The sequence below is a fragment of the Dermacentor variabilis genome, chromosome 8 (assembly GCF_050947875.1).
Source record: "Dermacentor variabilis isolate Ectoservices chromosome 8, ASM5094787v1, whole genome shotgun sequence".
In the NCBI taxonomy this organism is placed as follows: Eukaryota; Metazoa; Arthropoda; class Arachnida; order Ixodida; family Ixodidae; genus Dermacentor; species Dermacentor variabilis.
The window spans coordinates 155,838,368-155,861,534 of NC_134575.1; the positions used below are offsets into that span (position 1 = coordinate 155,838,368).

Below are 23,167 nucleotides of genomic sequence, written 5' to 3' on the forward strand. Positions count from 1 at the left end.
CCACGTAGCACAACAAGCACAACAATTGTGTAAAAAGATGAATCTGCAAGGTGTGATGAACAGCATCAAAAAAAGCAAGAAGGATTGTCTGGTAGTATTTTTCAGTGCTAAGACTCACAAAGAAGGTGTACCGTTCAGGGTGATAGTTTCTAGAGGGACATGTGGCAGAAATCTATCGACATGCACCTTCAAGAAAAACTAAACTTGCTAGACATCAGTGACCCTTTCCGGACAAAAAGTTCTGAGGAGGTTTTAAATTTTTGCAATGCCCCTCTTAACCAACTTTGAGTGAGCTGAATTATATGCTAAAATTTCCTTTTTTGTGCGCTGGTAGATTCGTTAGCGGGGGGCGGCCATTTGGCTAAGCATTGTAAGCAGTGCGGGTGCGTGCCTGCGTTTGATACCATGTGTGTGCTTGGTAGGGGAGGCACAAGGTGGGGGCGCGAGATTTGCGAGGCATATCACATTGACAGGGAAGGTGATAACTGTGTTAGCATGACACCACTTGCCTTGTCCAAAAAAGAAAAAAAATGTACTTACAGAATAGTTTGCCACATTTTGATTAGATTGTGCCTGTACTGTTTTAACCCTGTGTGCGCATGTACCACCGAAATGTATATATGTACCTTCTCTCGCAGTAAAACCTCAGTTGATGTTTAGCGCTCGTCCTGTCGTCTTCTCTGTCTGTGTCCCTGTTATTTGCGCTAGTCCTTTAATTAATGAAGCTGCTATAGACACTGGCAGTGGTGGACACCATCGCCAACTGAAATGGCTATTGGAATGAACCCATAACAGCTTACACTGTAAAAGTGCTCTTGAAAAGATGTGTTCTGGAATTATATTCCCTCACATTGAGCTCATGATCTGTTCATCTGTGTATGTGAAGGGGACCCAAAAAAATAATGAGCTGTCTCCGAAAAGAAAAAAAGGCTTTCACGTAGGACAAGAACCTCTCCCTGCGATGTCTAATTACACCTGTTGATTCCAACTTGCACCTTAGTTCCTTTCAAGATAACCTCCAACAGAGCCAATACATTTGTCCCACTGCTCGAAGCAACACTGAAGCTCCTCAAGCTTAATGCTGTCGAGTGCCCGCCTGCGAAGCTGTGTTCACTTGCTCCACCTTCTTCATTTATTGAACTTTCTTCCTAGAAAAAAAAAAAAATAAAGCACAGGCAGCTTGGTCCATCTTGATAGGCTAATTACCATGTCATAGCGAAAGCAATTGGAGCTGCAGTGCTGTCGTGATGGGGAAACCAGTTGCCCGCATTATTCCTGTCTTATTCTTCCTTAATTGCCTTAATAATTCCAAGTAAAATTAGTAACTGACAGTATGTCCAGGTGGAGCAAATTCCTGCTGCACAATTCCACAAATACCAAAGAAGAAAAAAATTAAGCAATCACCGTCTTCCCACGAGCACTCTTGTCGCATTATTTCAGTCTTGGTGAAGAAGTCGTCTTCAACTGGCTCGAAACTTGCTTCAGCTTACAAAACAGAGCAACAGCTTACCTCACCCATGACATCTTCAAAAGGAGATCCTGGTAACTTTTGACAAAATTTTTCAAATCCTAGTACAAAATCAAGAAAGTGTTCTTGCTTTTTTTGTCCTCTGTGAGCAGGCGGGTAACAAACATCATAGCAATGCATCTCATTCCCAACCTCAAAATCTACTCGTGAGAAAACGACACTGACAACTGCAAGTGCACTCCCAATGTGGTCTTCACATCACTGTGTTCCATCTGCTTTTGTTCCGACACACACGGTTCTGCAACAGTGCGCAAGTGGCACAGCAAAAAAAAAAAAAAAAAAAAGACATTCCATAAACATACGACGTATGGCAGAAACATGCAAAAGTGGTGGCCTCGCAATACAGTGCAACTATTTGAATGGAGAATCATTGTGGTAGCAGACAACAAAGTCCGGCATCCACCCTCCCATCTGCAGATGTGCACTCTACTTGGTGCAAGCACACACACAAACGGGCATGTTCCACAATGTGCTAAATACCCAAATTAGCAAACCCAGAGAGATGAGCAAAAATGCTTCCAGAATTATAGAAAACATGGCGCAACTACCTCAAAGTTTGCCAAATGTATGCGTTACTGCACACATCTGACTGGACAGAGTGGAGAACATACTGCTATGTCATTGGCACTGAAAGGATGGATGGTAATGGTAATGAAATTTAACAAGCAAAGTCCCTGAGACACTTGAGAAAGCAACTTAATAAAGATATATAAATACCCCAATCCTCCTATTCATTCTTCTTCCAGGGCTTAGGTAATACAAAACTTGGCCCTTTGCTGTCTTTTTTTGTTGCCAGGCTCTATTTTACTTGTGTATTTGGGTTTATGCAGCGAACAGTTAGCTGGTGTTCTTTGCCAAATTGCTTATAGAATATGTTTAATTATGCAACATCTTGAACTACTTTTGCTTTCTGGTAAAGGCATTTTCTGTTGTTCTTTGTCGAGGTATTTATGTTGATTTTGCTAGAGTGTGTCAAAATTTATATTCCTCATTGAGTTTTCTTATTTTGTAACGATGCTATTGTGCTGCCCCCGCTGCTGCCCGACTATTGAGGACCAAGTCCGGTGCACACCTTCAGTCCCTAGTTCTCTCTCGGTTTCTTTTGCAGCATATTTGTGTTCCAACAATTACTTGCAAAGAAAAGGGGAAGTGAAATGAACAAACTGAACTGAAAGGAAAATAAGTTTTCGAAGAATACTCTATCAGTCTAGAATGCTTGCCTCTTATGCCTTTAATCTGAGTGTGTTTGAGCACAGAAGGGATGCGCCATGCAATTTTCTACCTTCTGTAATTCTAGATACACTTAAACAAGTAACTTAATGTCTGCATAATTTTTACAAACTTGCATTTGTGCACGCAAGCAGTTTATGGCCATGGGTTCTGGACTGCACTTCTGCCTCGACTTCACCACCCAAGAGAACAAAGCTAGGCTCAAGTGTGTCTTCCTAAATGAAGATGTGGCTCCAGCAAAAGAAAAGACTGTCATGAACCACAACAACAGGCACACTCACTTGGCCTCGTACTGGACAGCTTGCTCTCGATAGAAGGCTGCCTCATCCTGCAGGCTCTTGAATGTTGGCTCTGTGTCCCCTTCCATTGCCATGGTGGTGGTGGCAGCAGGACAACCCAGCACCAGACGATGAGAGTCAGAGCCCTGCCCTAGTCTCCATGGCTTCTCCTACAAGGCGCACAGACCCTAGCTAAGTTATATCAAATTAAATTCTGTGGCTTTACGCGACAAAACCACTGCACGGTTAGGAGTAGTGGCTGTTTTGGCTTGTTGGTTCATCATTATTAAAAATCATAGCACGGAAAAACAGAAGAAAAGAGAGCACTCATCTGCTATCTTTTCTGTACCTCTGTGTTCTGCACTACGATTTGTCATTATGGTTAAGAGGCACAACCATAGTGGGTGACTTGAGATTAACCTCTATGTGCACCCAAGTGTGTAAGCACACAAGTGTTCCTGCATTCCACTGGAGTAGTGCAGTGGCCACCATGGCCGGGATCGAACCCGTGACCTCAAGCTCAGCAGCAGTGCAACTTCCCAGAAAATCAACGCATCACATTGGGCACACATCATCATCGTCATCATCATATGTACTTTCTCGTCCGAGCGAGGGGAGACTGGGACTACAGGCACGAAGGCCTGACAGAGGTCCCATACCCCACGGTTACAACAGTGAATAAAATCAGTACAAATGAATACACATAACATACATACATGTACATACAAACAAATGCCATCGAAGCTGTACAAAACCGGGCTACCAGGTTTATTCACTCTTCACACTCATACGACGTTAGCATGTCATCTCTAAAATTGCAATCAGGTTTGCGTGATCTTTCTGCTCGCCGTCGCATTGCCAGTCTTGTATCACAAGTCCTTTCGTTCACCCCTAAGACAAGAACCATACATTTGCGCACCCCCACCATGCAGATCCCATCGGTCACCCTCTTCAAGTTTTGCGTCCACAAGCCCGTACTACTACCTTCATGAACTCATTTTTTTCACATACGGCAACTGACTGGAATGGCCTTCCCCACCATATCGCTGCCATACCCTGTCCAGCCACATTTTCGACTTCTGTAAACGCTTGCATCTTGTAAACCCCACCCCTTATGTAACACCCCAAGAGGGGTCATTAAGGAAAATAAAGTGAAGTGATACATCCCGCACAAGAGAGCATAATTTCAGTAACAAAAATGGTTACAATATTTGTTCGTTAGAACCAGTAAGCCGCATAAACATTAGCACAAATGCTACTCCTTGTTAGGTCATACATGCCTACATACACATGCAATAAAATGAAAATGTTAATTAGTGAAAGCAAATGTCATCGGCGAGCAATAATGCACTAAGCTATCTTTTTTAGGAGCTTTCTGAAGCACTAAAGTTTAACAGTTCTCCTACCTTGTTTACTATTTCTGTCGACTGATACATTAATGTTTGTTTACCATAATTGGTTTTTGTTTTCAGTAAGTGTCTGGTATTCCGGTGGAGTGAACAACGAGGTATTTCATCATTGTCTATTTTGGTGAATAATTTTTGTTTGTGTATGGTAATCAGAAGTTTCTTATAATATATTCTGTCTGCTTGAGGAAGGGAGTAGTGTTGAAATAATGGAGCTGTTTCAAGGTCTACAAAACTGCCATGGTAACTGCAGTATATACGAAGGATTCGTTTTTGTAGAAGAATTAACTTGTTGTAGTTTGTTATTGAAGTTGTACCCCAAACCAGGACCCCATAGCAGAGTTTAGAGTATAACTGTTGCTTCTATCAAAGCGGAATCAGCTGGGTTATCCTGTTAATGATACCGACAGATTTAGAAAGGTCACTGCATAGCAATCCTTATATGCGAACTCCAAGGTAAATGTTCGTCAAACCAAACGCCTAAGCATTTTTATTCTTGGACATGATTAATTGCTGTACTATTGTAATTAATGTTTATGTCATTAGGTATGTTCTTGTTACGAGCCCTGAATAAAATGTATGTTGTTTTTGCAGTATTTAATTCAAGACTATTTGCACACAACCAAACTGATAAGCGATTTAGATACGCATTAACACTGACAGAAAGTTCAGAAGTGTCATTGGACGTAAGAAACATGATCGTATCACCGGCATACATTGCCAAGTCAGGTGAGTGGGGTATTCGTACAATGGCGGGCCAAGTTTTGAGCCCTGAAGTACACCCTGTTTTATGGACAAAATGTCAGAGGTAATAGAATTTATCTGAACAAATTGGCTTCGATTCATTAGGTAACTCCTTATTAAATCATTAGCGACACCACATATTCTGTAGATTTCTAGTTTACGGAATAATATTTTATGATCGATCGAGTCGAAAGCCTTCCGCTAATCTAGAAAAAGGCCAAGTGTAACCTTCTGTTTTTCAATGTTCTCAATTATTTTATCCCTGATATCTAGAAGGGCTTGCTCTGCTGACTTATTATTTTGGAAACCATATTGGTACTTTGAGATTACATTGTGTTCAGTCAAGAAAGACCACAGCCTGTCAACCACGATGCTTTCGAAAAGCTTTGAAAATATATTTAAGACCAAAATTGGTCTGTAATTTGAGACTTGATCTTTCGCACCACGTTCATGGATTGGTGTTATGCGAGTGGTTTTTAGCGCATCTGGAAAAATTCCTGAATATATTGACAAATTAACAACATAAGCTAGAACATTGGGCGCACCTCACAAACGGCTTCACATGCTTCTCAACACAGCCTCACACTTTTCTGCGCTTCAGGGATGCATGTGCAGGGTCAAGCAAGTTTATAAGCACGTAGCCTTACTCTGTTTAAGGCCTTCTGGCCCATTTCTTTAGCTGTTTGTTTAGAGTGCAGCTCTTAGGCGCCCATTCCTGCCTTGAGCATCGGTGGCTCGGGTAACCAGTGCCGCTTAAATGTGAGGCTTGCTGTTCGAAGCTATCATGCATTAGCTGCTGGCATGACTGCTTCAGTGCTTCGCTGAAATACAGCTCCACGGTTCCCCTTTTCACAAGCTTCGTATGCGCAGAATGAAATGGTAAAAGTGGCTTACTTGCCCTAGGCTCGTAACACCAGCAGGTTTTGTTATCGGTGAGTACAAATTTGATGTCAAGAATCCTCCCGTCACATGGCATTTCAAAGACTACTTCTAGTGGGTTAAGACTGCCACGAATAGCGGTAAAAAGGGGAGCACATTGATTAGTAAAACAAGTGAATGTACAGTCAATAACTAAGAAGCCATCAACATATCTAAAAACTTTTACAACCTTAGATTCATGAAGGTGATCTGACAGGTCTCTGTCCAGTTTGGCTAAAAGCAGATTACTTAGCACTAGTGCTAGACAAGAACCTATACACACTCCCTGTTTCGACAACTACAGTCGCTGACCGTTTACTTGGACCTCATGGGGACTGCGGAAACGTCCGAATAAACAGGTGTCCGAAAAAGCAGATTAAGAAAAAAAAATGAAATCCTTTATTTCCACGCACTTATTAGGGCTCGGCATTAGGCTTGAAGAAATTGTGAATGCACCGCTGCACGCTGTTCCGTTAATGCGCAATCAGATAAGCCTGAATCTCGGAGAGGGTCGTACGGCGGCTGAAAGCACAGTCACTGCTTGTGCACGGCTGTGGTCATACTGCATGCAATGGCAGCGTAGCACATGGTGCGTCATCTTCCCACTCAGAGTCATAGTCCGGTGGTGCAGCAGAAACCTGACAAATGATCTTGCCGTCGTTAGGTTCTGCGCATGTCAGTACAGCAGTGTCAGCACCTGTGAAACTGTCAAATGAGACGGTGTCCGGAATTGCAATGCTACTGCGCAGGTCTCGGCAGAACATTTTCCGCGCCAATAGGAAGCACATCGGAAGGCGACAAATCTTAGGCCTCCCGGCACCCGCTTGCCGGCATTCCCCAGCGCAGTCTGCACGGGCACTGTCGGCACCATTAGACACTTGACACGATGTTTCCATTGCCGCATTGGATCACCAGAGCCTCGACATAGCACACAAAGCAAACGCCACCATGCCGACACCTGTCGCACAAACAAAAAACGTGGCCTACTTGCAGCGTCGTGCGTGAAGAAACAAATCAGCTGCTGGATTGTCTTGACATGGCTTACTAAGCTGAAACCGGAACTGCTGTAGAGCCACTCTATCGAACCAGGCAGAAACGATGATGATGAGCGAGAATTTGCAGTAGCGCCACTTCGGGGGGCGGCAAGAAGGCTCCGTTCAAAACAAAAATGTTGTTCAGCAAATCGAACCATGCACCGGGCAGAGTCGGCGCAGAGTCTGTGCACGGTGCTCTCGATCGAGTTGGCTCAAGGAGTGTCCGAAAAATCAGACGAGAGGTTCCAAGGTGTCTGAACTTTCGGCAGTTATTATACATTATGGTCTACGGGGAGAATGGCGGTGCTGCGAAGCTGACCGAATAATCGAGCACGTCCGAATTTTCGGAGTCTGGAAAATCAGTCGGCGACTGTACAGGGTACCACTGTTTTGAATATGACAGGATAGGAGAACACAAGAACAAAGTAAACAATGTGGCTGCCGAGAGTTTTCTTGCCATCCATTGCCAGAGGCGCAACTGCAAACCAAGATTTAAGGAAACAGTCTTAATGAGAAGAAACAGGTGTGAGATGATGCGCTTAATAATAGAAGCTAGACACACATTAAAATTTGGTGACATGCATTAGTAAGCCTTCCATTTCATGATCCACAAAAGAGCTCGATTATCTATGTTCGCATTGAATGTGAACATGTCTATCAATCTGTGTGACAAAAAGGTGCTTGTGTGTGGTCCCCTGTTTTTGTTCAAGTTTACCAGGCTTCTACACTTGTTGTATGATGTTCTGAGGGTATATATAGTGACGAGAATTGGAAATAAATCTACTATTGAAAGTTAGCGCTGTGTGTGTCAGATGTGCCTTTTCTGTGGTCCTTGTCGTTCAGCTTGTGCTACAACAAAAGACTCCTATTCCTCGTTGAAACAGACCATCAGCCACTAACAACACTTCTGGGTGACATGCAGGTGGATTTGCTACCACCCAGGGTACAACGCCCGCAATTCAAGTTGATGCACTATCAGTTCAAGGTATTGTACGTTCCGGGCAAGCTGCTAGCTACTGCCGACACATTATCAAAAGTTGATGCACTATCAGTTCAAGGTATTGTACGTTCCAGGCAAGCTGCTAGCTACTGCCGACACATTATCAAAAGGCTCCGCTTCCCTCTTTGGACGCCGCAATTGATGCAATTGGTTCTCTTGAAAGCTACATGCTAGTGGTCATAGAAACCGTTGGCAAGTGCACGCACAGGGACACTCCAGGCTCAACAGGCTTCAGCCCTGCTCAGCTTCTGATAGGTCAGCGCCTGCACACCCGTTTTCCAAAACTCCGAAACAGCCTGACCATGGGACCTTCAAAGAGCGTGACAAAGCTGCTAGGCGCAGGTAGACCGCGGACTACAACTGTCACCATGATGCTCAACCACTACTGGGTCTACAACATGGCCAGCGAATCTGGGCAACAGATGCCAGGTGTGCTGCTCGGGTGCTTTTAGTCATGGTCAGAATCTGTGATGCTATGTGGTGGAAATGCTGAATGGTGTGATTCAGTGGAACCGTCATCTGCTTGTTCCCTTTGTTGGTCATAGCGGGTCACCAGGTTCGAGGGCGCGATCACCAGTGCCAGAGGCAGCAGAGACAACTAACAGTGCCGGAGAACTGTCGGGTGCTGAGCCTGGTGGTGTGGTTTCTCCAGAGGCTCTTGTGGAAAGTGCGCCTTCCTTACCAGGCGCAGACTGTCTGAGAACAGTGCACATCGGGACTCCAAGTCGCTGTTCTCGGTACGCTTGATTGGGTCGATGCATTATTACATCAAAAAGACCAGACCTGCATTTAGCCGGTGATTAGTCCACCTTTGTGACAAGGAGGAATGTAGTGTAGAGGGCACTTCTAGGCCGATTGACGTCACTAACGACTGATGCTGCTGATCATTTGTCCATTCGGTTATTCTGTTGGCTGGTATAAAATACGCGGCAATAAAGCAAGCAGACATTCCAGTCTGTGAGTAGGTGACACGCGGTGCTGCTTCCTTCACTACAGGTAGTAATAAGAATTCAATAACATAAATGGTTATCCAGTCGGTAAACCCACAAACAACAAAAGTTCACATATAGCAGTACAATTACTGCACATAATGCATCATATAACTCAATATAAATATGGCTGGATTCATTGTAAAATAAATAATCTAAGTGATGATTTAATAGATGATGATGATGTTTGGTGTTTAATGGCGCAAGTTCCAGGTGTGGCCAAAGAGCGCCATGCTAATGTTAATGAGTTCGAAGTGGACAGATGGGTTCTGTGATCTTAATGTGCCTTGGCTGTAAAGGGGCCTAAAAGAGTTGATCCAAATTCCGTAAAATGCAGGAGTAATAAAATTATGGGAATGACTATTGACGTGTACTATGAACATTAGAAGGCATTGAGATAGAATGATGTAATATATAAAACATGTGATTATCTAGATGTATAAAATAGTCTAGAGCACTACTGCCTCCCCGGTGCCCTTGAAACCCAAGGGCCTAGAGGCATGTGCTATAAAGAGAATCTATCCTAGCGATATCCTCTGGAAAGAGGATGCACTATGAAATGAATGGGCTTGTAACATGTAGTACAACATCTTAAGAAAGCGAGGACTGCTTTGGTCTTAAAAAGCGGTTCTTCACCAAAAAACATAGCCGGATGCAAAGGAATACAATGGCGGTATGCAAACAGGAAATGTTTCCTCCTGTCTCTTTCGGCTTCCCGGCACTCCAGGAAGACATGGAGGATGGTCAGCCGGTCGCCACATCTGCCACAGGTTGGAGGCTCGTTACCGGACAAAAGAAAGTTGTGAGTGCCAAATGTGTGTCCTATTCTCAGTCTAGTGAGTAGGACATCTGTTTTTCGTATTTTCGTAGTTGGGTGCCAGGGACCTAGCTTCGGCTTAATTAGGTGACTCTTATTACTTGTTTCTGTGTCCCACAAGCACTGCCAGTGGCTTCGGAGTTTGTGTCTTAGAAAAGGCTTCATGTCTGTGGCATGGACAGCAGCAGAATGAATACCTTGCGATGCTACTGATTTGGCGATCTCGTCGGCAAGCACATTTCCCTCGATTCCTCTATGGCCAGGAACACAGCATATCACTACATGCCTATGTGATAAGTAGATGTTACATAAGAGTGAGTAGAGTTCATTGAAGACAAGATTCATATGGTTTTGAGAAGAAATGAGTGCTTTTACAAGACTTAAGGAGTCTGTGAATATGATGGCTTTGTCCAGTTTTAGTTTCTTTATATGTTTTACTGCACACAGTACTGCACAGACTTCTGCAGTGAAGATACTTGTTATGGGGTTCAACGCGTCAGATTCAGTAAAAGAGGGACCGACAGCAGCGTAGGATACGCCAGCATGTGATTTCGATGCGTCTGTGTAAAACTCTGAGCAGGAGTACTTCAATTGAAGCTCCCGGAAATGCATGATAATTTCAAACTCAGGAGCGTGCTTTGTGACCTTTACAAATGATACGTCACATTCTATCCCCTGCCACTGCCAAGGCGGTAATAGCTTAACAACAGGCATTAGGCGATGTTCGAGAAATGGGACGTCCATTTCTTCCCCAAGTTCTCTTACATGCAGTGAGAAAGGTAATCTCATAGAGGGTCTATTACGAAAAAGTGTTTCACACGGCAAGTTGTTCACGGTTGTGAAACACGGATGTTCCTTATTAGAGTGCACTTTCAGAAAGTAGTTAAAGCTGATGTATGTTCTCCGAAAATGGAGTGACCACTCATCAGACTCGACATACAGACTTTCAACAGGGCTTGTTCTAAATGCGCCAGTGGCCAGGCGGATTCCCAGATGATTAACGGGGTCTAACATCTTTAGTGCGCTTGAGGCGGCAGAGTGATATACTACGGCACCATAGTCTATTCGTGATCGAACTAGGCTCCTGTAAAGATTCAACAGGCACTTCCTGTCGCTACCCCATGTTGTGTGGGATAGGATTTTAAGTAGGTTCATTGTTTTTAGACATTTTGTTTTTAGACATTTTAGGTGTGGAATGAAAGTAAGCTTGGAGTCAAGTATAACACCTAGAAATTTGTGCTCTTTGTTAAAAGGAATTTGTTGCCCGCCCAGTTCTAGAAAAGGATCTGGGACCACGCCTCTCTCTCTTGTGAAGAGAACGCAGGAACTTTTATGGGGGTTGATTTTAAATCCGTTTTGCTCTGCCCACATGGGCACCTTGTTTAGGGCCTGCTGTACCTGTCTCTCGCAGACTGTGAGGTTGCAGGATTTGAAGCCTATTTGTATATCGTCTACATAGAGGGAATAAAAAATAGCTGGTGGTAATGATGCACGAAGAGTGTTCATCTCTACGACAAAGAGCGTGCAGCTGAGTACGCCACCCTGGGGTACCCCAGTTTCCTGTATGAATGTACGCGACAGTGCAGGACCTATTTTCACCTGAAATGTACGGTTCTCTAGGTAGCTTTCTACGATAGTTAACATATTGCCGCGGATGCCTAGCGCCGAAAGGTCGCGCAGGATTCCGTACCGCCAGGTTGTGTCGTATGCTTTTTCCATATCCAGAAATACAGATAAGAAGGATTGTTTGTGTACGAAGGCATCGCGAATGCTCGCTTCGATGCACACGAGATGGTCGGTTGTAGATCGCCCTTCCCTAAAACCGCATTGAAATGGGTCAAGCATTTTACTAGACTCTAGGAGATGTATCAGACGGCGATTTATCATTTTTTCGAAAAGCTTACAGAGGCAGCTTGTAAGCGCTATGGGACGGTAGCTAGTGAGCAATGAAGTGTCCTTACCATGCTTCAAAATAGGGATCACAATAGCCTCCTTCCACTTCGATGGGAGATAACCAGCAGCCCAGATAGCATTGAGAAGTGTAAGTAGTGTGATTTGTGTGTCGGAGTGCAGGTGTTTAAGCATATCATACATGATTCTATCGGGGCCCGGTGCAGAGCTGCGACATACTTACAAGGAGGCTTTAAGTTCAGCAATGGTGAAAGGGCGATTATAAGGATCGTTTGGCGTGCATTTCCGATTCAGAGGCTTGAGTCCTTCTATTTCTTTATATTTAAGGAAGTTCTCTGAATAGTGAGTGCAACTAGACACTCGCTCGGAGTGTTCACCCAGAGCATCAGCCTGGTCTTGCAGGGTATCGCCTTCTGTGTTTACCAAAGAAAGGGAGTATGTTTGTCGCCCTCTTATGCTATTTACCTTGTTCCAGACTTTGGCCTCATCTGTATACGTGTTGATACCCGATAAAAACTTTTGCCAACTGTCTCTTCTGGCCTGCCGGCGGGTTCGCCTGCCTTGTGATTTTACTTTTTTAAAGTTGATAAGATTCTCCGCAGTGGGGGAGGCGCGTAGCAACCCCCACGCTTTGTTTTGTTTCTTTCGAGCAATCCTACAATCGTCGTTCCACCACGGGACACGCCGTTTACATGCCAAGCCATTTACTTGTGATATGCATTTATATGTGGCATCTATTATGGAGGCTGTGAAAAACTCCACTGCAGCATCAATTCCTAACGAAGACATGTCAGCCCATGAGATACTAGTAAGAGATCGAAATTTCTCCCAATCAGCTGTCTCAATCTTCCACCTAGGAGCGTGTGGTGAATATTCGTTTTCTTTAGGTGATCTTAGCAGTATAGGGAAGTGGTCGCTGCCGTAAGGGTTGTTGGCAACTTCCCATTCAAGTTCAAGCACTACAGACGGGGAAACTATGCTAAGATCTATTGAAGAATAGGTTCTGTTTGCAAGAGAGTAATATGTGTGTTCCTTCTTATTCAACAGGCACGCACCAGAAAAGAGAAGGAACTGTTCAACAAGTCGTCCTCGCGCATCTATACGAGGGTCGCCCCGCAGGTAGTTGTGTGCATTGAAATCGCCAAGAACAATACAAGGTTCTGGCAATTCATCTATAAAGCACTAAAATTCATGTTTGCTTAGTTTGTGATGGGGGGGTATATAAATCGAGCAAATAGCGATAAGTTTGTTTAGCAGAATAACTCGAACCGCCACTGCCTCAAGGGCCGTTCGTAGCTGTAAACGTTGACACACTATGCTTTTTTGAATTAAAATTGCAACACCGCCCGATGATGCGACAGCATCATCGCGATCTTTGCAAAAGGTAACATACTGTCGAAGAAAGTTAGTGTATTTTGATTTTAAGTGTGTTTCCTGTAAACACAGCACTTTTGGATTGTGTTTATGGATGAGTTCTTGCACATCATCAAGATTCCTAAGAAGTCCTCTGACATTCCATTGAATGATTTGTGTATCCATATTTAAAGAAAATTTGTGCTGTGTTTACGGAAACGGAAGTGATGCCTTACGTTACAGAGCTCTTTCGAGGCCCTGTAACGGGGGTTCTGCCCTTTGTGGAGCGTTCGAGGGAGCCTCGCCGGTCCTTAGGCGCTTGGCGCGCCTTGTGGATAGGTGTAGTGTCCATTGCCTCTTGTGAGGCGCCGGACATGTGCTCTTGCGAGCGAGATGTTGTCAAGGAGGGTCCCGCCTTGGAGGGCAAGACCCCTGCACCCACCAGCCCGGAGGTCGATGGGGCTCCCTGGGGGATTTGGCTGCGCTGGCCATTGCCAGCGCTGGAAGAGACCTGGGAAGTTGAGGCAGCCTCGGCTGCACCCACCTTCGGGGTCGATCGCCCCGTCTGCTGGGTTGACGGAGCAGCGCTAGCTGCAACCGCCGCGGCGGCAGGTGGCGTGACTGCCGACGCATGGCTTGTGGGTCGGACAGCCGCCGGAGGCCGCTGTGACACTGCCCCCTGACGCGCCACTTCGGCAAAGCTGGCCTTAGGAAGGTATGCAACCCGCCTGCGTGCCTCTTTGAATGATATGTTTTCTTTTACTTTGATAGTGACTATTTCTTTTTCTTTCTTCCAAGACAGCCATGACCGCGAGTATGCGGCACGCTCGCCATCACAGTTCACGCAGTGTGGAGCGTTTTCGCACGTTTCAGAGGCATGGTCATGGGAACTACATTTTGCGCATGTCTGGCGGCCTCGGCAGTTCTGTGAGCTGTGGCCGAATCGCTGGCACTTAAAGCATCGTAGGGGATTTGGAATGTACGGTCTCACTCGGATTTTCACATACCCTGTCTTGATAGTGTCGGGTAGGTTGCTTGAGCCAAATGTAAGTATTAGGTGCATGGTATTGATTTCTTTTCCGTCACGTCTTATTTTAATTCTCTTAACATTGATCACGTTCTGATCATTCCAACCCTCTAGAAGTTCAGCTTCAGACAATTCAAGCAGATCAGCATCTGATACAACGCCACGGGTAGTATTCATGGTACGGTGTGGGGTCACTGTGACTGGAACACCCCCAAAAGATACAAGTTTGGACAGTTTTTCATATTGTTTCTGATCGCGGAGCTCTAGGAGAAGATCACCGCTAGCCATTTTTGATGCTTTGTATCCGGGACCGAAAACTTCTGTCAGAGATTTCGAGACAACGAAAGTTGAGATCATTCTTACCGTCTTCTCAGGCTTATCAGAGTGGATGACATGAAAGCGGGGAAAGTTCTGTGTACGATTGCCAAAAAACTTAAAGACATCTTCGGTGCGCCCTCGTTTCTGAGGGCGATCAGGAAGTTTGGGGAAAGAAGTTTCCATGAAATATATGAAAATTCGGCAACAGCGCCGACCGCCCATCACGGAGCCCAACGAGGGGACGCGGCAGAGCTTGCATGCAAGTCTGCACGATGCCAGCCGTACGCCGCCACTATAACCACATATGGTGTACCCAAGGTTGGATAGCCACACAGGGTTAACCTTTGCCGCCAAGAAGAAGGAAGTAAATAGAAGAGAGAAGGAGACAGGAAAGGTGGAAAGTAAGGGAAAGACGAAGGTTGTAGGAAGAGAGAGACAGGAAAAGGCGACTGCCCATTTCCTCCAGGTGGGTCAGCCTGGAGGTGCCGTATATGTGAAGCCGAGGCCGAAGAGGTGTGTTGCCTCCGCCAGGGGGCCTTAAAGGTCCAAACACCCAGCATCGGCTCAACCCCCAGGATTCCCTTTTCCCCAGACACGGCTAAGCTGCGCACGGCTACACGCGGGAGGGTCCAACCCTCGTGTGCTCGGGTACGTGGTGTCGTAACACACCAAACGCCTGCTGACGCAGACGCCCCTGCGGGGGATTTAATAGATGCAGATGATGACTTCAAAGAGTTCAGTAAATTATTCAATTGTTTTATTGCTGTGTATGCTTAAACCATTTGTCCATAATTAGTGAGAGCTCTAATTGAGCCAAAACTGTTTAGAGCAAATCTCGTATGATTACTGTTCTTAAGCACATTAACATCAATAAAGCTATATTGTAGCTGATTTGTTACTAACCTATAGAAAAGAAGCAGGTTAAAAAAACAATTGCTCAGCTGACAAAACCTTGTTATCAAGGCACAAGTAGCCTATATTCGCCAAGTTAGATGCCCTAGTGATGATGTGGATGGCTTCATTTTGAATGTGCTGATTAGGTAAAAGGTGACTTTAGTAGGTGCTGCCCCAAGCAACAATCCCATAGTTGATGTGCCTATGAACCAAGGCAAAATACAATGTAAAAAGGAAGTGTTGAGAAAAAAATGACCAGGCTTTCCAGAGCGCTCCAATGCCAAATGCAAAGCCTTGCATTTCAAGTGATGAATATGGCTGTGAAACTTCAGGTTACAATCTATTTGTACACCAAGGAATTCTACATATTCAGTTATAGCGATATGAAGTGATCCAAGAATTATAGAAGTAGTGTTAGGTGTACGTTTCTGTGCAATCTGAAAACCGTAAACTTAGCCTTAAATGGGTTGAGGACTAATTGATTACTAGAACAAAGGCGAACAATCTGTCTTGAAACCATATTTAGTTTCAGAGCTAAGGAAACAATACAAGTATCAGATGTTGAACAGTGGTGTCATCCGCATATAAATGACAGTATTTATTAGTTGTTTAGGCAGGTCATTAACATTGATTATAAAGAGTAGCGGGCTTGAATTAGAGCACCGAGGCACACCTTAGTTGAATGTTTTTATGCCAGAAGAACAGCCTCCACAGCTATTTCTTGCTTGTTTAGTAAATACGACTTTACAAATTTTAACGGAGGACCAGAAAGACCAAAAGCTTCAAGACTGTTACAGAGGATAGTATGGTTAGAAGTATGAAAAGCCTTAATAAAATAAAAAAAAACAGAATTGACAAGATATCCAGAATTAATCAATCAATCATCACCACCATCATCATCAGCCTGTTTTATGTCCATTGCAGGACGAAGGCCTTTCTACCCCTGTCCTGCGCCAACCGATTCTAACTAACGCCTGCGAATTTCCTAATTTCATCCCTCCACCTAGTCTTCTGTCGTCCGCGATTCCATTTCCTTCTCTTGGTACCCATTTTTCTGTAACCCTAATGGTCCAACGGTTTCAAACCTGCGCATTACATGACCTGCCCAGCTCCATTTTTTTCTCTTAATGTTGATTAGAATATCGGCTATACTTGTTTGCTCTCTGATCCAAACCGCTCTCTCTCTGTCTCTTAACGTTATGCATAGCATTCTTCATTCCATCGCTCTTTGCGCAGTCTTTAACTTGGTCTCAAGCTTCTTTGTCAATCTCTAAGTCTTTGCCCCATGTACCAGCACTGGTAAAATGCACTGATTGTACACCTTCCTTTTCAATGATAATGGTAAGCTTCCAGTCAGGAGCTGACAATGTCTGCTGTACGCAATCGAACCCATTTTTATTCTGTGAATTTCCTTCTCATGATCAGGGTTCCCTGTGATTAATTGACCTAGGTAAACGTACTCCTTCACAGACTCTAGAGGCCGACTGGTGATCCTGAACTCTTGTTTTTTTGCCCGGCTATTTATCACTATCTTTGTCTTCTGCATATTAATTTTCAACCCCACTCTTACACTCTTTCTGTTAAGGTCCTCAATCATTTATTGCAACTCGTCTGCATTGTTGCTGAATAGAACAATGTCATCGGCAAACCGGACGTTGCTGTGATATTCGCCGTCGATCTTTACTCCCAAGCCTTCCCAGTTTAATAGCTTAAATACTTCTTCCAAGTATGCAGTGAATAGCATTGGAGAGATTCTGTCTCCCTGTCTGAACCCTTTCTTCATAGGTATCTTTCTGCTTTTCTTGTGTAGGATGAAGGTGGCTGTGGAATCTCTGCAGATATTTTCCACAGTATTTATGTAAGCATTCTGTGCTCCTTGATTACGTAATGCCCCTATGGCTGTTGGTATCTCTACTGAATCAAATGCCTTTTCGTAATGTATGAAAGCCATATAGAGAGGCTTATTATAGTCTGCGGATTCCTTGATAACCTGATTAATGACGTGGATGTGATCCATTGTAGAGTATCCCTTCCTGAAGGTAGCATCCAGAATCAATAGCATTTTTAATAAAATCTGTTAAAGGCTGATTGTTGTGTTCACATAGGAGGTTGTGGCCAAGTACTGCACCAGGGTGGACAATCCTGCTCTGGTGAGGGAGTGCATTACCGGTTCTGGTCACCGGGATCAGGCCACACTCCAGGCCTGTTTATGCAATTTTATCAACACGCGGATTTTTAAAAAAAAATCCGGTGGAAAATTGCACGGCACCGGGATTTGAACTACGGACCTCTTGCACGCGAGGCGGGTGTTCTACCTCTACGGCACTGCAGCACCCCATCAGCCTGGTTACACCCACTGCCCTGCAGTGGGCATTACCAGGCTGATGATGTTAAAGGCTTGCTAAGGATACAGAACGGAATCCGAATTTAGAGATGGTTAATACAATAAATTTATCAGGAAACATTTTAGATACACCCCAAGATGTTGCATTCTAATTTTACTAATGACAAATAATAGAAATTAATGGTAATTACAAGGGCTTCTTTTTTTTTAGAGGTCCGCACAATCGCAAGATGAAAAGCACAGTGAAAATCAAAACTGTTTCACTTGGAACATTTAGATAAACTTTTCAGCTACTTCTCTACATACTCGCCACTCCAATTAAGACCTTTGTCATAGCGTGGTACCAACTTTCCTATACCCTCATCATGGAAGGAAGCTGGCTGTGCTTACAGCCAATTCTGTACACTGGTCTGCAGCTCATTGTCTATGTCGAACTCCTGTCCTCCTAGCGAATGTTTCATGTGAGCAAAGAGATCGTAATCAAAGGGAACCAAGTCAGAGCTGTACGGTGGGTGATCAAACACAGCTCCCATCGAAAACACTGGAAAAACTTCTTTGCGCAGCCGCACAGTGCAGTTGCAACAATGTCATGAAGAAGGACAATGCCTGATGAAAACATTCCTCTTCGCTCGTTGTGAATTGCCTTTCGTAGGCGTTCAAGAGTCGCGCTGTGCAAGGCTGCAGTGATGGTCACGCCATGTTCCATGAATTGCACCAAGAGCACACCATTGCTGTTAGGAACACAGTAGCCATACACTTTCTACTGGAGAAGCTTTACTTGAACTTGTTTGCTTTCAGGGAATCAAAATGCACCCACTGTTTGGATTGCTCTTCTGTTTATTCGGTTTCAAAATGGGCGCATGTCTCATCTGTGACGATTTTCTTCGAAAAATCTTCTGCAACATGGTAGCACTGCAGAAATGTTAAGAGGAAGCTTTAGGTCGGACCCAACTCTTGATGTGGCCTATTCAAATACATGTAAAACACAAAAACGTTTGATGAGATAACCACTGGACCGATTTTAATGAAATTTGTTGCATTTGAGGGAAAACGTTAAATTCTAGTGACTGTTGGAAATGGAATTTCTATTTATGGCCCGAGTTCTTTAGAAAAGATTTTCAAATATTTAAACGCGTGAAAACAATAGAAGGACGAAGTTTGCAAATTAATAGCTCTGCATCAAGAACAGATATTGCGGTTCTGTAAAAGGCATTTATTAAATCATTCAAAGCGCACAAATTCTATGTGTCAATTTATAGCTCACATGAATTTTTTATGTTGTGTACAAGGCGCCTGCAAAAGCTGTATTTTCATATTACTAAATTTTTTGAGATCCATGCGTAACATACCAATTTTGTCCGCTTTAGATGTACTATTAGATGCAGTTCACAGAATTATATCATTTGTAATTGCTGAGTTACAGAGCTGTAAGCTTGATAGTTTCGTTTTCTAAAAATTTGCGATTTTTGTCAATTTTTAATAAAATGTTGACTACCTAAATCGAAAATTCGAAACACAACAGTCACTAGATTTTAAGTTTCTTTTAAATGCAACAAACCTCCTCAAACTTGGTGCTGTGGTTGCTGAGAAAAACTAATTCTCCTTTTACATGCATTTAGACAGGAGCACCCGAGCTAAATCTCCCTCTTAAAGCTATGCCCATTCGCTGTGCTTAGCGATGGTCGGTCAGCATCTTGGGAACCCACCTCACACAGAGTTTGCGGTGCTGGAGTCTCACTCACGATGGTAGACAGAGCTGACCATGACATTTTGAGAAACAAATCACTCAACAGAAGAACTGTGAACCAACCATTTTCTCAAATCGCCTGATCTACTTGCTGAACAAGATCATCAGTTGACACTCACTTCCTTCCCTGCCTGCCTGAACCATGAACATCTGTGCGTCCTGCTTCAAGTTCCTGCACCATTGCCACACTTTGCTGTCCCTCGTGAAAGTTGCACCAAACACATTACTCATTCATCAATGAATTTCAGCTGATTGCACCCCTCAGTGTGCAGAAACCTAATGACAGCAGGCACTTCAAACTTAGCAGGAGGCTCTACTGTTCGAGACATGTTTGCATGCTCGCTGTGTACTCAGAACTGCAACCTTACGCAATCGACGGGCATACTAGAGAGACTGCCCAACACATCTGCGCACAGCGTCAGATTTTAACTGTGGTTTTAATTTCGCGACTGATCAGACTTTGAAAAAAGAATATAACCCTCGTAGATATGACATGCCTGTCACCCTTAAATGCAGGAATTATTTTTGCTTTGTTTAAAAAGCTAGGAAAAACACTGTCTTCGAATATTAGGTTTATGATGTAACTTAGTGTGTCACAGAAAAGATGAGCCACTAATTTAAGACGATGAGCGGATCTGATCCAGGGCCAGTGTTTCTGAGGTTACGGACTACAGCAAGCACGTCGTGTGGTATGAGAGGAAACAGATAAAAGGAGAAACCAACATGTTTCAATTCACAATGCGAAGCTATCAGTTAGTCAATATTCACCTCGTGAAAATAATTACAGAAAGCATTTGAAATATCAGTAAGTTTCTCCATAAGAACAAATTTTAATGACAGGAACATTGTGAACGTCCTTGTTTAAAAAGGAATTCAACAATTCCCATTGCTTCTTACTGTTGTTTCTATATTTTTCAAATTCATGTTCGTAATAATGTTTTTTTTACATTGTTAGCAGATTAGTCAAAACATTAATTTTTGTATTGTAAAAGTAAGGACATGTTAAACAGCTGGCATTTCTCCTTTCTGCATGTATTTTTCTTTTTTTCTTTTTGCATGCTTCTCAGTAGTCCCTCTGTCACCCAAGGTGTTTTAGAAGATTTGACATTTTTGGCACTTACATGTTTTGTGCTAGCCAATTCAACATTTATAATCAATGTACAAAATTTTTAAGAGCTAGTTCAGTGTCACGCAGAGACGTTATCTTTTTGTGCATGTTTTGCTGGCGTTCCGCCTACTCTGCCAAAGAAGTCGCACAACTCTATTAATACTCTGTGTTTTGCAAATCTTGCACTGGTTACGAAAAAGTTAACATAACTGTACAACGAAGTTAAATTAGCCAAATTAATGTGCACTCTGCCAATTGTAGACATACATCTCTGTTTCTTTTTTTTTTAATTCACTGCAAAATGCCAACAGGTAACGAGTTCAATTAAACACTGTGAGGTACAATAAAGCGTTCCCTTGTACAAGCATTCCCTCGTCGTCGTGTCATCTTTTCACTGTGTGTTCATCCCTTTTAGCACTACCATCAGTTTTAAAGAACACTGTGAGGTAGGCCACTTAGCAGGATCACTAGGAAGCTTCAGACAAGGTTATTTTTACTGCAGTAACACTAAAGATGCATTATTTAAGCACAAAGCTGCCTTTGCATGGTTACACGCAAAGTTATTTTATCTAAAAAAATTCTAATTATTTGAGGTGAAAATCATTACATTGTTTTATTTCAGCTAAGAATGGCTAGTTTTCCGTCCAGTTTCTACATTGAGGAAGCAAAAGAAAAATATAGTAAATGCTTTTCAACTTGGCGTTTTTACCTCCGGCACCCAGAGACTTGTCAACATTGATCCTAACATAACACTAGCGCCCAGTCAGAGCACAAAACCCCACGATTTACTTGCAAGGCAAGATAAACTCACCCTCAGGGGATTAGAAACATATTAAAACAATACTTCAGGCCATCACTTAACCACTAAGCAAAAGTTATGTCATTAGCGCAATGACATATCATATAATGCAGCTATCATAACATCAAGTGTATGGCGTAAAATGATGATTGCATGCTAAGAATTTTTTTAATACGGAGTGATATTTGCAGGCCTTCATTCATGTTTCGTGGTATCATAGAGGCTATGGAGTGATAAATACATTGCGACAAATAACTAAAGTATGGCATTCACGTATTGCTGTGCCTACTTGACGAGTTCACAAGGCAAAATGGTTTCCACAGTGTGCTTTAAACAGAATGCAGCTGTAAAATTGGTATGATTATGGCAAGCAGAGCATGCAATGGTTATACATTGTGCACTTGACACTGTACATTGTGCACCCAGCTAAATGCTTCTGTACATTGTAAAAAAAATGGTGGCCAGCATTTGCAAATGTGCTACAACCACAGAAGAAATGATCTTTGAAGATATGCATGCCATACACTCACATGTAAACTGGTAGGGTCTAGCGGACTACATGTGATGCAATCCACTCTATCTGTGGTTCAGCCAGTGGTCACAAGGTGGTGACTCTGCTCAATCTTGTGGCCAATACTTTCTAGGTAGCTCACAATCCAACATCGTTTAGGATTCTGCGAACCATTACCAGATGGACCAATGTGCTTGTGGAAGGCAAGCAGTCGTATGCATGACAAGTGCGAGTGATGATGGCAGCAAACAAGAGCAATGACAATGGTATGATGGCAACAGCACAAAAATTCATTTTTTCTATGTGCTATAGGCATGAATTCAAATGCGAACCATTCCAAAATGACTTGGTTTCCAGGCTTACCTGCATTTGCAATGGTGGCATAATTCAGGTTCTAAAACATACACCTGCGACTACTCCATGCTTAAAAAATGCCTACAGAGCGGCAGCCCTGGACGACAAATCTTTGGTTGACTGTATCTTTCTTGACTTTCAAACGCACTTCCATGTTTTTATGTGCAACAGGTGTTCTGATCGATTGTTTCTAGTTCACATTTCAGTGTGTGTTGGTGTATTAGCCCAAAAAACTTAGCAACCAGTTCCTTTATGATCCTGGGCTGATCATGAAAACAGTACAATGGCCACAGCATCTACATAGCGCTAGTTGCTACAAGGCAGGAACTGTGGAATGTGGGCTGACCCCAAACAGTCTAACATGGTGCCTCAGAACCGTTGCAGTCTCGTGGGATGAATGGGAAAAACTGGCCCACATTCAATTTTATAAGCAACATTTCCATATGCAAAATGATGCATGCGAAAGGCAATGGTAGGACAGGTGCACATTCCATTTCACTAGTGAAACTGGCACACATGCTCGCTCATCTAAGCAAATTGTTGCTCTGCAACTTGGTGCAGATCATCTCAAAGAGCAAGCTGGCATTGCCACAAGAAAAGCCTGCATGCGAGTGTGGTATAATGAGCAGAGCATTGGGCTGTAGTGCAGGTATCAGACTCAGGTTCAATCACACACACACCTGATCTTATTGAAGCTTAAAATGAGGCCAGACATGAACCTGCCAGCATATCGCGAAGTTCCTGGTATGAGACAAATCATGTTTTTAACTGAAGAGGTAAGGAAGGTTCACAGAGCTTCTACAGCAAATTGTGCACAATGTGTGCCTCCTGCTCGAGACTCTCACATCCTGTTGGCA

General features: G+C 43.5%; 1 protein-coding gene across 7 annotated transcripts in view; it reads right to left on the reverse strand.

Moving 5' to 3' along the window:
- LOC142590689 (nuclear distribution protein nudE-like 1) overlaps nt 1-23,167 on the reverse strand; it is a 400,224-nt gene that overhangs the window by 314,501 nt on the left and 62,556 nt on the right. For all 7 annotated transcript variants that reach the window (XM_075703108.1, XM_075703106.1, XM_075703107.1 and 4 more), the window contains exon 2: nt 3,040-3,206. In XM_075703108.1, coding sequence (XP_075559223.1) covers nt 3,040-3,131 — 92 coding nt within the window. In that variant the 5' untranslated portion in view covers nt 3,132-3,206. The remainder of the gene's footprint in view (nt 1-3,039; nt 3,207-23,167) is intronic.